General features: G+C 37.3%; 1 protein-coding gene across 1 annotated transcript in view; it reads right to left on the reverse strand.

Moving 5' to 3' along the window:
* The window catches only part of LOC137296373 (tetratricopeptide repeat protein 28-like), a 197,447-nt gene that overhangs the window by 128,405 nt on the left and 52,867 nt on the right, over positions 1-16,175 (reverse strand). Inside the window, exon 4 of the mRNA XM_067828159.1 lies at positions 10,569-10,841. Coding sequence (XP_067684260.1) covers positions 10,569-10,841 — 273 coding nt within the window. The remainder of the gene's footprint in view (positions 1-10,568; positions 10,842-16,175) is intronic.

Raw genomic sequence — 16,175 nt, forward strand, 5'->3', positions numbered from 1 at the left:
TGCGCAACAGATAAGCCAGGTTGCTGAGATAACTGGTCCACGGAGTAAGAGACGGAAAGTATAGATTGAAGGTCAAGCTGTGCAGAAGTGAGCTGAGGGATGGAAGCATGCTCGACAGTCACTACCCAAGACATGGTAGAAGATGAAGGACTCAGGCTGGAATGACAAAAGCCCATCAATTTCCAAAGGTCCTCAGAGTCTGACAATGCTTCCATGAATCTTCTTTCGAAGCAGATGACTGTACACAGCAGACAAAGTAGGACACATAAACTTGCTTTTATTGGAGGGTCCATCAAGCAAAGTGGCATAATGAGCTCTATCACAACACGACACGACACAACACGACACGACACGAGCAAGCCATATCATAATCACAAAACGTGTGGAAGGTAAGATGCTTGCATTTATCACCATGAGAATTCTATTAACGATGTCCTATACAGTCTATTCAAAACATGTGGATCACTAGCAAAGAACACCTTTTTGCACAGCGGACATTTCTTCCTCTTTTTGGTGCTGGTCAGCCTTTCCTATGTTGTAGACTAATGTTGAAAACGTTGAGCAAAGTAAATAAGTTCACATTCATATGAGACAAGAAAGACTGATGATTCGGAGATAGTCACATGGGAACCTAGTGGTGCATGCCGCATACTTTGCATGGCAACTAGGAAGTTAGGCCTTAATTTTCAAAGCTCTCATAACGCTAAGATAGTCATAAGTTAATGTTAATGTATGGCATTTTCGACCATCTTATCACTAAGAGATCTTCAAAACTCTGGGTTCTATCTTATAATGAGGGTAGCATGGAGTGCTTGGGCAGATGGACAAGAGAGGCCTGGTGAAAAGGTTTACATCGTTCCACTCAGCATCAAGAATGTAGAAAGAGAAATGCATACAGTGAGACAGGATATGTTTTTAAATTTTTCATATTTGTTACTGTATCTATTACTAATAGGCTGATTACTGATTTTGGCCACCTACACTGCTTGTATGTGTAAATGACGATTTGCATACAATCTGTGTGTGACTTACACAACTTACACGACAAAGGTACAATGTAGTTGTACTTCATACATCCTAACAGCTGATCTCTCCCATTAGATGTACAATGCACTTACAATAACATTGCCAGTATGTTCCCACTTGTTGTCAATATTCCCACGATTGATGCCAATCTGCTATGATCAGATTATGATTCCTGTCGATGTTACTGCACTGTATTTATTGATACTGCCAATCCATTCTGGGCCTTATCTTGCTTGATGTCATGCAAAATGATCAGTCTATTCTCATAAAAATCTCCAAAAATCATCCAATTGGGTGTAAAAAGATCACCATTACAACCGATTTTCATTCTTCGATAAATCTACAAGAAGGATGTTACCCGCTCTACAAATTCTCATCCTTCAACAGCATAAACCACTACTTGCAGTCCAACGTTGGATTGCTACGTATTAACCTGCATTTCAGAAGGAAGAGCGGCCTTTTGGGTGCATCTATGATGTAGAACAAGAGTCATCAAAAGATGACATATCCCCTCGTCTTCCACATATTTGAAAGAACAAATTATCTGGGAGTTACTTAAAATCCAGCTTGATGCTTTTTGAGATTAAGTCCACATTATTTCAATGGAAATCGAGAAAAATCTAAAAGCCAAAAATCTGTGAACAGCAAAAGGCACCAAATCAAAAACTGCCATACAAATTTCTGTTGAAAGATATTCAATGGTTTTCACACTGTGCTCCGGAAACAAAACCCATACCTCCCTTCTGGGTCCAAATCATTTCCATGGAAACCAGGAAAAGTAAAAATGGCATAAGTCTACAAATAGCCAAAGGCAACACTTTGGGATCTGACTCGCATATGTGCCAAGTTATGCTGAAAGATATTTTGAAGTTTTCGTTTGTGGTCCAGAAACAAATGCCTGCCCCCACCCTCCCCTCCTACCCTCCTTTTGAGCTGAAATCCGACTCGTTTCCACGGAAACCATGAAAAATAAAAATGACAAAAATCTGCAAATAGCAAAAGGCAGCATTTTAGCTTATGTTTGATACATCAAGCAACTTTTGCATAGAACTGTTACACAGATTTTTGAGTTATGCTCCGGAAATGAAGCCCATCGTTCCCTCTTGAAATTAAATCCAAATTCTTTCCAGGGAAACCAAAAAAATAAAAATGACAAAAAACTCGGCAAACAGGAAAGGCACCACTTTAGCTTAAATCTTATATATCTACCAAGTTTTGCATCAAAAAAGATTTAACGATGTGTTCAAAATTATGCTAAAAAACCAAGCCCACTAATCCCCTTAAAACTAAGTCAAAAACGTTTCCCATGGAAATCAAGGAAAATAAAATGATAAAAATCTGTAAACAGCAAAAGGCACCACTTTAGAACTGTTTGTATAACTACCAATTTTTACTGAAAAACATTGAACTTTTTTTTTTTGAGTTATGCTCCAGAAACAAAATGATAATGGACCGACATTACAGTCACTGTGATAAACTCATGACAAAATTGGAGTATGAGGATACTACTTCATTTTTCAGCTACCTGCGGATGTCACCAGAGATGTTTGATGAGCTGCTAAATAGCCAAGCTAATAGACTGACTAAACAAGACACTAGTTGTCAAAAAGTCCTGGAACCTGGGATCAAACTAATTAGAACTCTCCAACATTTGGCATCAGAAGACAAGTAAAATTCACCTCTTAGCTCTTCAGAGTCTCAAGGCATACCACTGAAAACCTCATATCCAAGGTTTGCAAGGCCACAGTTGAATACTCGTGTCTTATAACTGGCGAGGGTTGGAGCCAAATCAGCAAACTGTTTTAACAGAAGTGGAACCTGCCTTATATTGTTGCACCCTAGATGGCACATAGAAGTTACAAAACCCTTTCCATATTCATAAGAAATTATAGTTATATGATGTTGTTTATACACAAATCAGGTCTGACGCAGACAATACAATATTTGTCAGCATATGATACAATGACACACTGCAATCAGGAAACCTCCCATTTCAGGCTCACTGTACCACAACTACAAGGAATTCTTCTCCTCCAAGGAATAGTGGATAATAACAACAAATTTGTCTGGACTGATATTGGAGGTATGGTTTACATGTCAGATGCTCAAATCTTCAATGCATCAGTTGATGGAATATACAGTCCCAATCACACGAAGTGCCAACACCCAGGCAGGTCAGTCACAGTCTCAGGAAGTGCCAACACCCAGGCACGTCAGTCCCTGTCACAGGAAGTGCCAACACCTGGCACGTCAGTCCCTGTCACAGGAAGTGCCAACACCCAGGCAGGTCAGTACCAGTCTCAGGAAGTGCTGACACCCAGGCAGGTCAGTGACATCCATAGGAAGTGCCAACACCCAGGCAGGACAGTCCCAGTCTCAGGAAGTGCTGACACCCAGGCAGGTCAGTCCCAGTCTCAGGAAGTGCTGACACATTGTCAGGTCAGACCCATCCTCAGAAAGTGCAGACACCAAGGCATAACTGACTGCATTTTAGGGTGTGGCATTGAAGTCATCACGTTACTAAGACTGAATGGGACAACAATACTGGAGTCATCCCTGCAGCACAGTCCAATCACAGTTTAAGCATGGAATCATGTCGACTTAAATGCAATCTCAACAATGACAGGTGCACAGACTGACCATGGTAAGGTAGTGATTAGAGATGGCATTTGGCCTTGTGGATAGCAAAGCTTATGGTATTACACTGATAGTGTTCTTTTAACCCTGAATAAATCCCCAACAATGTAAAAGAGATCACAATACAATGAGATTTGGGACCCGATGTCTTGATGCACATACACCACATTAAAAGTGTTGATGATAAAAAGCAAAATGCATACCAGGATAGCAGTAATCAATTGTTTCTTTTGCATAAATGCTGTCACATCCATATGAGAAAGAGATCCCTCATCAAAATGTTAGCACACAAGCACAGTTTATCACAAAGAAAAACATGTACCTGTATGAAAGTGTAAAAGTACCATACTCAGCAAAATTGAAACCTTGACACTGATAAATAGCAACAATTTCCTTTTTCTGCTTAACCAAATAAATTTACAAGCATATTAAACAAAAGCAAACAAAATGAATGCTAGAATTTTGTGAAATTGTAAGTTAACATGCAAACCTTGACTTTGTAACCTATGAGGATGAAAAACTTGAAATGCATGTGTGAATAGCAATCTTATGTGGTCATTCTGTGCATCTTGGTATAAAATGAACATGTGCACACTGAAGTTTTCATATTAGTCTTTGTTTGAAAATGCCAAACATTTCAAACGATGAACGTAAGTCTGCTATGTGGAAGCCTGATGCTGGTCAAACTCTGCTCTCTATAGCAAAAGCTTATAATTGCTCATGACAAACTATTCTTAATCCTATGAAGAGATGAGATGCCATAATGAACAAATCTTCATCACTACATCTAAATGGTGTAGGCCACAAGATACATAACATTAAGGAGAGAGGGATTTGGTTGTCCTCAGCATAGAATCTCAATTCAAACTGAGATTTGCTGAGGGCAGGCCCTGAGTGTATTGAAGGTGAGATGAATGTCACGCTCAAGTCCGTGATGTGGACAGATCTGGTGGCAAAGGCGTAATGGCATGGGGTTCATTTTAACCATATGGACATTCTCCCCTTGTTGTTGTTCAAGGAAACTTAAATGCTGCCCAAAACAGTGATCAGATATTGCAACCTGTGCTGCTTCCATTTAGCAGACATGGCTCTGGCCGTACATTACAATTCTTACACAGAATTTTCTATTACCTGCAGCATTCAAGTTTTGGATAGGCTTGATCTCTACCCTATCGAAAACATGGTTTAAACATATTATTACCTCACCAATGTGTGCAGAAATCTGGATAGGTAAATAAGCAAAGTGGCTGATATAAACTCTGCCCAGTACATTAAATTATTCCAAAAGCTGGATACGATTGCCTGACAAAAGACCCACAGACAAAAGCCCCACAGCAAAAAAAAACATATGAGACACAAGCCCCACATTATGTTTTTCAAGGTGGTCTGAGTAGGAAGTGGGGCCTGAGGACAAGGTTAAGAAATTAGGGATTAAGACATTTAAGTGTTGCATTTTGGTCTGGAGGAGGAAGGATGAATTAATGTCAAGACTGTACAACTCAACAGTATCTACAACACAGTCAAGTTGCTGATATTGACTACCAGTGGAAATGGAAATTCTGAGAAATAAGAAAGGTGTTGTCAAACTTAGCTTTCACGGCTTCATGTACACTAAGAAGAGCATAAAAAAGTCAGCCATTCGATGGAAGTGTCTGTCACCAACATGCAAAAAGACAGCAAAATCTGTATGGACTTAAAAGATAATGTAAAAACTGTTCCCGAATTTCTCAAGGACATTGGACACACATTAAGATTAGGTTAAAATGTAAACAAGATTAGCATCAATATCAGGTTTCATGTAGCAAGTTTTAGTAGTGCTGCTACTTTTGTTTTCAAAAGCTATGCTTATCTTTGTTGTAAAAAGATAAATTCTTGTTAAATCTGAATTGTTTTCTTATATATTATTTGGGGCTTTTGTCTGAGATGTCAGGCTTTTTTGTCCAAAGAGACTTCTGTCTGTGGGGATTCTGTCTGTCCACTGCTTGATACATAGATGAAATAGTTGGGCAACAAAGAATAATATTAAGACCAAAACAACATATGATTGTTGTTTGCTGTTGGTTGCCGTGTAATCAAGCTGCTGCAGGAAATCAAGTTACATCAAACTTGTCTTACATTGAATATACATGAGGTGGTAATCACTGAAAACAGTTACTTTTTTAAATGAACTGGTGTAATGAGTTGAGAGTGTCACTATTTGTTGTGTTATTCAATGTGCCCTTATCATGTAAAGTACTTTTAACATCATATCTTTGAGTATAAAAATACATAACTGTCCTTAAGATTCTTATAGTTCTGATATATTAAAAGATAATAAAAAAAACATTTTTATTATAACGACCAAATGAACATTTGGATATATGTCAATTATAGCTGTCTGCATTTAGATGGCTACAGCAGAGCTTGAGGCAACAGTGGATGATTTGACAAAATCTTGATCCAAAATTCAAATCAAAGTAGTTATGAGTCTCCAAAGGGTCTCTCATGATTTGACTCCATTAGGCAATAATTCCACAACATAATCGTGTTTGATAGAAATGACAGAGAATATCATTGTGTTGTACAGTTAATAGTTTGAATGGAAGTACTATTCCTAAGATTATAGTTGCTTTGTTCAAATACTCTACCTGGTACTAGATCAATCACATAATTTGGAGTTAGACGATGATACATGTCATAAAAACTTATGAAAAACTCATATAACCTATATGAACTTTCCAAGAACAATCGCTTTGAAGTGTAAGACCTAAATGTTTATAGGTATCAATTTCTTTAATAATTTCACCATTCATTAACAAGTTTGGTCTGACCATTTATTACCTCTCTCTGTATTCTTCTATCTAGATAATTTTCAAACCATTGTGAGAGACTACTTCTTATACCATAAGCAATAAGTTTATGAAGAATGCCCTGATGCCAAACTCTGTTAAAGGCTTTGCTTATGTCACAGAATATGGCTCTAATTTTCTTCGCTTAGTCTGTGACAGACTGCACCTGTGATATAAAGTTATAAAGGTATGGAAACTGGCAAATGTCCAAATTTTAAGTTTAACAGAGTATTGTTATCTCCGAAGAATATGAAGACATGCTTATAAGCACATTTTTCAAGAACTTTAGCAACACAGCTAGTTAATGCAACTGGCCCATAATTTGAACAAATTGTGTTCATCTCCTTTCTTGAGGCAGGAATACTGAGGGAAAGTTTGATTACAAATGGAAGGTTAAACAACAATTTTAATACAATATTTCCTATGCCATCGTGTCCCGAGCTTAACAGAATATCTCAAACATCTCCATTAACCATTGTGATTGATGACAAAGCATGACCAATTTCACGCGGTTTGATATCAGGCAGATTGGTGTTAGGATCAGCAACTTTGGATTGCTCTAAGAAGATATCTTGTTCATTGCCATATACAATGTCATTGCTGACAATTGATGGAAAACGGTGTTTCATTTCAATTTGTTTTTACACAACTCTTAAGTAATCACCACCTCATTTTTGTACCATGATTATCAGTGTTAGTTATAGTTTCATTAACTTTAACATCATCAAAGCACGTTTCACAAATTGCATTTCTAACACTTGATACTACATAGTTACGGAGAGTTCTGAACTTAAACCAGTCATCAGGACAGGGTTGTTACAGCAATCTTATGTATACCATTACGCTTCCTTATTAATGATCGGATTTCGTTATTCATCCATGCTGGATCTTTGATTCTAACTATAACAGTTTTATCTGGGATATATTCATTCATGATATTCAAAATTAAGGATGTAAGATTTTCTGTTATATTATCAACATTCTCTGAAGGAAAAGGTGTAATTGAGTTTACTCCTTTGATACTTTCATTCATACCATTAACATCTGCTGAAGAATAATCACAGATTTCCCTTTTAAATGAATTATTGTTCTGTATGGTTTCTTTTATATTATGAAATATCAGGCAGTGGTCACTACATGTGGGGTCTGAAACACAAGATTCTCTGACATGATACAAATATTAAGTTGATCAAAGTTTTACTACTTTGGGTTATTCTAGTAGCATCTCTGACGACTTGTCAAAGGCCGTAATAACTTTGTATATATTCTATCTATGATTATTTCTGTTTTGATGCATTATCTAGCAACTTTGGTTTTTTCTATTATCAAAGGAAACCCAAACACAAAACATCTAAATTAGTGAGAAAGAAATAATTCATAGTGTTCTCGAATGAGAAACATAAATACCAAGAAAACTTCAGGATTATCGATCAGGATACAATAAAAGTGCAATTAAAAAACACAGCTGAACCACTTTAATAAGAGCTATCAGACTGAATGTTTCTTAAAATTTAACTCATTAAGGCCGAGAGATGCGTATGTGCGGCAAATTAATTAGCTTCTCACAGCGAGAGCTACGTATTGGGGGTAATAAAAAGCACCTCTTATACAGCGAGAGACTCGCATATGCGTTTTACATTTTAAATTCGTACCTATTATTTCAATCAATTTAGCAGTAATGACCAAAGATTAGCTTTTCTTACAAGAGAGGTTACTTTCTGTATTAATCAGAAGAACTATTAATGTGTTTTGATAACAATTGCTTGCAATGTCAGGGGCTTATACCGGCAAATGAACACATGTCTGCAAGAAAGGGGATTATGAGATGTTGTTACAGGAGGTAAGTGTTTGTTACTCGTCATTGGGAGTGAATGCTAAGATACTCCGTTTGCACATTGATTGAATTAACGATGACAAGGTTACAAAACCTTCTTCTAAATTAAATCATTCATTCATTCGTTGTAATAGTTCATATAATGAATCGTAGACATAAATGGCAATACTGTATTACACCCATGTTCGTGCAGATTTGAAATAAACCAAGTTACTAATTTAGACCTAACTCATTTGCGACTATTCATTTTTAAAGTTGACATAATCGAATATGAAGTGATACCTCTTATATCTACTCATAATATACATATATATTACACATAAACCATACAAAGGTAACGGGATCATTTTGTTCAAGCTGTTTCATGTTGATTTGAAATGTGACTTTTCAATACAGTTTACAGAAGCATTGTGTAAGAAACGTTTGTATTTGATCTCTGTAATTATCTTATCCAGTGTAATGAATAGTTTAACAGATCCATCGACAATAAAAGGAGGATAATATATATTACGGAATTGATGCATATAATCATTCAATCAGACAACACTAAACGAGATACATGAACACCTCTTTCAACCTCAAAATAACAGCCTCTGGCCGAATGCATGTCCAGGTAAAGTTTTGTCCTGTGACAAGTGTAAAACAAACTAATGCGCTGTTACATCATTGGACAACCTGTGGACAATGTGCAGATTATATTGTAATGTTCAGCAAGCCATTATGTTTGATGTACAAGTACTGTGCGCAAGTCTTGGACTGGGATATCCGGCGTAGAGATAATCAGATTGTAGCGCTTTCAGCGCTTCAAAGAAAAATAAACTCGTCAAAGTGCTTGTTAGTCCTACGTGTACATTTCAGGCATCCTTACGATTATGTATGTTCACGATACACAAACTTTTCATGATAGCTAGAGTTGATTAAGCTGAAATCTAGCATATCGATTGGTCGACGATCAAACCAATAGTCAGTCTGTATCCAAGCTGTCTAGTGACCGATAGACAACAAATCAGGGCCTATAGAACAGTTGAGATACAAAACGTCCTATTCGGAACTTTGATGATGCCCATCAAATGGCCCTTTGTCTTATGTATGTGCAAGGAATAGCATTATACAATATGTATGCATGTTTGTTCGTGTGATAACGTATATATTCTGTGTTAAATCTAGATGAACCAAAGTGACAAACTGTGAATCTGTTCCATGTAAGTCACACACTAGCTTATTGGTACTCACCTCAAAATATTCAGTATACACTAGCAACGTATCAGCAAAAACGTTTCTTTCATAGAAGATTATTAGGCATGTGCATAATTCTTCTTTACTGCGATAGATGTTTTGAACAATTTAACCTCACACAATGATATGAGAGGGACAATTTGTTTTAGTATGTCTTACATACAAAGAATACAAACGTGTTAAGAAAATACACATGCACACGCCACCAAAAGTCTACAAGAGAAATTGCAATAAAATTACGTAAAACGTTACATATATGACATGTGTTCACTCATGCTTTCTTTCAACATATACCTTTACAACGCAATTAAACAATTAAACAATCAGGACTTGCTCGTATGACGAGACAGTTTCCTGTAATCTCTGAAACCTGTCGGGGATATCAGGCGTGAATAGCCCTAATTAGCCTCGCCACAGCTAGCCAGGCAATCAGCACAGGGCTCCAGGTGTTGAGCAGGGAAGTGGCTCTGGGGCTTAATGAGTTAATGAACATGTCTCTCTAATACTGTCTACGTCTTAAAATAAACTGAAGTAATATCAAAATAAGCATACACACATAGATGTACAGACTCACATACACATATACATACATGAACATGCATACCCTCATACATCCATGTCCACATATATGCACACAAACATACACAAGCATGTACACAATTACACATACATGAGTGCATGTATATACACACACATACATACATAAACACATGTGCATATATACACACATGTTGTGTGTCTGTAAGAGGAAGCCACCACCTTTACTGAAGGAATCAATCAAATTGTTCCTTATGCTGTGCAACTTTTTCCTTTTGATGTCTAGATGTTCTGTGTACATCATACAACTAAAAAGTATTGTCTTAAACCTAATATTGAAAACCTTGTCTAAAACATTCCGAGTGTCAAGTCTTCAGTTTTACTCAGTATATAACATTAGTTACTGACACCTTTAGGCAGATTGCTGAAAGAGTCTGATTTTATAGCAAGATACAAACAACATATCCCACCTAAAGACTTTGATACAGCCAGGTCTTGCTGCATGTGGTAGATGGCCTTGTCCATATTGTTCATTGCCCAGTATGCACTGCTCAGTGCTGAGAAAACTGAACCTTTTAACTTGAGACTGCATGTTCCAATGTGCAGTGCTGATTCGAGCATCAACAAAGATGACTCATAGTTTCCGGCTGCCAGCAGTTCCTGCCCAATCACAGAGATTATGACAAACGGACTTCTGTGCAGTCTTAACTTCTCCAGCTGCAGGAAGGTTGGAGCCAGTTTATCTGAAATACCATCACATTGATTACTGATGTTTGAATCCTGAAAATAAAATAAGCAGTTGAAATATTAATTTGTTGAACAGTAAATGACACAGATTTAACTGAAAACAATGATGGCATAAAAATATTTATTAGGAACAGATACCATCTTCATATTTTCACACGAGATTGGAAAAGTGGTAATATGTTCAGAGTTTCCATTTGTAAATGGATATATGTTTAGAAACTTCTGTGCATATTTTTATTTCTATTGTCAATGACCAACAAGTCGAAACAATCACCAACTTCAAGAGAATTTATACCCAAAACAACAGGTGCTGGACAAATAAAATTAGGAAAAACCCTATGTACTATTCCACACATCACATATTGCTGCATATCAATTTTCTACTCAAATATGCAGAAATAGGAGAAGAATATGGCAATACCTGACCAATAATTATCATTGTACATAATCCACAGAAGACTGTGTATTACATCATAGCAAACATTCTTGCAATTTGCTTCACATCACACAAAACAAGTAGTTAGATTGAAAGACGTCCTCTTCATTGGGAGGTATCGCAATCAGTTGGTAGAACTACACTACATCTATCAAGCTAAACACATTAGAACACTTATTTCCTTCCAGTATATTACATCCATTAGTTGCAGAAACACTGGGAAAGAGGGAAGAACCTATAAAAGTTGTATTCTTTGAAGTGTTTATGTTGATAACCATAAAGTTCTGTCAGAAAAGAGGAAAAAAAATGGTGTGAAAAATATATTAGACTAAGTTAAACCTAACTACAGTTCCAACGGTAGGAAGATAAGAAATGTAAAAAAAAAGAAGAAATTACTAAAGAAAGATTAATGCAGAAATGAGCAATGCAGACTTTTTGAAAGTCAAAAGCAACTACAGTGGAAACTGTCAAATTCTGACCTTGAGTAAATCGGTTTTCTTTACGATTCGGACCTTAGTGGTGGTCCCGGCAGAACATAGTTAAGTTATCATTACACAAACGCTGAATAACTCGGACTCGGTATAATTCGGAATTCGGACTAAAATCTCGGCCCGACAAGGCAATTGACTATGAAAACATGCTGACTACGTCGGACTTCCTGCCGGAGGCGGAGTCAGTGGCCTAATTAGCGGTCCCCGACTTCAAGTGGATTATTGGGTTAATCAGTAAACAAACAACTCAACCAAGAGGACTCAGCTCAGTGTCACTCAGTGTCACTGTAATTTTATTATAAATAGAAAACAGTTTCGATTATTTTTCATCAGTAGCAAAATGGCTGAACCACCTCCAAAGCGAAGACGTGCATATGCGACATTAAGCTTGGCTTCTAACATCAAGTTAATAGAAGATGCCGAATCGACACCTCCCATTAAACAGAAAGACTGCCGAAAAGTACATAATCAGCAAGCAAACAGTGTCGGATTATAGCAATGTGGATGTGAAGTTTCTTCCCCCTAATACAACTTCTGTGTTGCAACCGCTTGACCAAGGGATAATACTTGCGTTTAAGGCAAGGTATCGAAGACACATGCTAAAAGTTCTCTTGACGCGTAGGGATGACAGTGAGAGTGTGGCCGAACTTTACATAAGCACCAAAGGTGAAAAATGTGCATGGTCTTCTTGAGCATTGACAACAGCATTGCATCATCTGTACATGGAGTGGATGAGATGGTTGGTGGAGGCCATGGGAACTTGCAACCAGACTTGATGATACACCTGAGACAGTTCAGCTGCCTTGGTTGCACATCATTGAGCCTCCCCTGAATCTCATCCCACAAGTGTTCTGTCAGGTTTAAGTCTCGACTGACAGCAGATTATAGAAGAGTTTGAATGTCTTGTTGATGGAGAAAGTCTCTAGTTGCTCTCGCAGTATTGGCACTTGAGTTGTCTTGCTGGAACATGTGGTTTCCATGACGACCAAAATGTGACATGGCGAAGGGTCTCAGATCAATGTAGCTGGCAGACATTTCCTCTACCAAGACCAATTTTCTGAACACGATAGGGCCTAGTTTGCAAATGAGAGTAACAGCATCCCACACCATTAAGCTTGGTCTCTTTCCAGATCACAACCATCAGCAAAACGCTCCCCATGCTGTCACCACACTTTCACTCTGCCACCACCTGTCAAGACTCATTTCTGAGGTCAGAGAAGACTACGGTCTCACAGTCACATCAATTCAGATGATGTGTGGTCCACTTGAGACAAGCACAACAATGTCCAACATGAACAGAAAAATGATTTGCAACACGTCTTGCAGTCTGGCCAGCATTCAGTCTTCCGAAAGTTTGGTCCCTCTGTTCCCTTGATAATTGTGGTATGCCACTACTGTCTAACAGTGAATGAATGATTCAGTGTATGTTTGGGTGCTCTTCTTATAGGGACACCTCAAGATAAACTGTCGTTTTCATGAAATATGCACAAAAACCTCATCCCATCATTACTTAAGTAACTGCGTTTTGACATGTTTTTCATATCAAATGCATAATCTGAAACCAAATTTTCTTGGAACACTGGCTACGATCCAGGTCTAACTAACATACGAAAAATAAATAGCGAAAAATAGTGAAAAAAACAATTAAAATAAGGAAGGAACATATCTGGCCAAATGTTTGGTAGGGTAATGTTTCTTTTGTGGTTCAGTATATGAAGAATGTAGCTCCATGAAGTCTCACTATCCCTATAAAAAAAGAAACATGTAGGGGGGGCGCATCTCAAAATCAAAACCTGGACAGGTGAAGCAGCTAGATGATGGTTAGGGTCGGGCTCGGGGATAGCGATATCACCTAAAATACGATAATCCCTTAGTGGAGGTAAACTGTGGAAGTACCCAGCAAGTCATAGCAGTTTACAAATAATATCCAGTCCTGTCAATCTTCAGGTGGTCATGCTACATATATATTCAGAGACATTTAATACAATGGTTTTCTGTGGGCATCAGGTATCATACTCTTTTAGACATCTCAAGATAAGCTTTATGAAAGAAAGGCACGTAAGATGTTAATCAATATATGAGATGTATTCAACACACATGAAAAAGCAAAAAATATCTTTGCAATAGTCCATTTTTTGTCAGTAGGCACTGCATGCTTTACATGCCAGGTGAGTCAACAGTCCATCATCTTACCCGGCTAAGCAACCTAATTGCCATCTATAGTCTGATCCTTTGTTTTCAGCAGCTAGTCATATTTTTTTCAAGTTTTGCCTAATTTTACGAGAAAGCATGCTTTGCTGGATAACCTCTTACTTCCCACTGAATGCCCAGTTAAACCAAAGTGAGTAATTCCCCTTTCATATAAATTATTTTCAATTATTTCACAAGGGACATAAACTTGATATGAAAGGGGAACGAGTATTGTATCCTATTTATTACCCACGTTCTAAAAACTGAAAATATCATTAAAATAAAGTAATGTTTTGCTTTCCTATATAGAACCATGTAAGGTGGATTAATACATCATATTGGTGATTGGAATGTCAACCACTTCACTCCATGAAAACGTACGCTGCGTAGAGGCAATGTATTTCCTATACGGCACCAAATCATAAGAAAATAAACAAACTGAGACAGAATCAAGCCGTAATGAAAATTCAATTCTTTTCAGTTGAGGATTTGTTTTCAAAAGTAATAATGTAATTTATCAAAACACTTGCGAAGTGTAAATATTTTGAACTTGACTACGTGACCTAAATCTAGCCTGAACGTCAGCTGGCCATCACTGTCAGGCTAGTCGTCATGTTGAGAAGTGTTCCCTGAGAAGATTCTGGGGAGCACTTAATTAGGAGCGGCAAACTCAACAGCAAAGATGAATGTGAATAACAGGGAACTGTATGTCTCAAATAGTTGAGCTTAATGTTCTTCATCAGAGGACAAGTTACTGTAAATAATTTGGTGACCCTTTGCACAGGATGCCAGTGATGCCTTATCACCTCAGCTTGGAATTCACACTTGCCGACATTTGATGTTTATGTTGAAGACTCCACTGAAAATTGGGTCTGAAAACACAGCCTACAACCTCAAACGAAGATGATTTCAAGCCTATTGTGTTCAGATTCTGGGAAGCGCTTTTGACCCCTACATAAGAAACCACGGGAGGCATGGCAGTGACAATATGTTTGTGCGGGAGGACGCGAATGGATGCGGCTGACAGTGGCAATGATAGAGATACAAGAGCGCCGCTCGTCTTTTGATGTTGTGTGTTACTGTGCAGTCCTGACAACATACACACAGAAGGTATTCAATCTCTTGATAACATTCACAACTCTTCCAATCAACTGTCCGTCAATTTTGATGAAATCAATAACTTTTACTTGCAACGTCATATTTGTTTACACTCATGAGAGGCCTACTAGACGTATTTGTTTACGTATTGTTATAGATTGTTTTATTTTCGCTTTTATTACAGAAACTTGAGTTATCATAGAATTGAAAATAATGCTTGTAACCATAATAAATGAAATAAATTTTATCTAATTCCATAGAAGTGTTAGTTTTACATGCTCTCAGGTGTGAAAACTTGAATGAAAGTCATGAATGGAATGAGTGATGAAAGTAGCACCAGTAATGTCAAAGTTCACGTATTAGCCAATCAAATCACTCGAAGGTGTTATAACTGGCAACTGGAATCCTACATGTAGAAGATAGGTTAACTACTTTGTCACTTCAGTTTAAGTCAAATAATTGGTAGTGTCAGTATTAGGACAGTATATTTGTAGTAAAGTTTCAAGTCAGTATGTTATAGCTCACTGGCTTCCATTCTCGATTCACCACGAAGACAGACTAAAGTGTGCCGATAAAACCTTCTTTCACACATTTGTTCAATTTTTAAACAGGAAATATGCCTTTAGTTGAAATGTATTTGCAAGTTATACTGATAGTTTCATAACCTAAAACAAGCATGTTAGGGTGTATTTGAGGTGTGTGAAAATGTGACAAATCGCAGATCTGATCTGATCCACCACTGATGCTTGTGATGCTTGAGGGTTATAGTTCCTAACTTCTTTCTTTCTTGTTGATCTTATTTTTTGACAAAACTGGAAAGGTGTTTACAACACTTTGTGATAGTTTTACATATTCTGTTTTTGAGAGGTGTGTGGCAGTGGCACTTATTTTTTGTTTATGTCCATTCCATTTACCACATGCAATAAGATATCTGAATTAATTATTAACGTAATTATGTCTATATTAATGTCTTAATGTAATAATAACGTATTAATGTCTCAAAGCAGATTTTTTAAAAAGCTGATAACACGTGTCCTCGTGATACTTTTGCGTTCTTAAAATGTTTTGGGAGGGAAGGCCACAGTGTATTATTTATTCTTTCATTTATTCACATA

Source organism: Haliotis asinina, chromosome 1 (assembly GCF_037392515.1).
Source record: "Haliotis asinina isolate JCU_RB_2024 chromosome 1, JCU_Hal_asi_v2, whole genome shotgun sequence".
Taxonomy (NCBI): Eukaryota; Metazoa; Mollusca; class Gastropoda; order Lepetellida; family Haliotidae; genus Haliotis; species Haliotis asinina.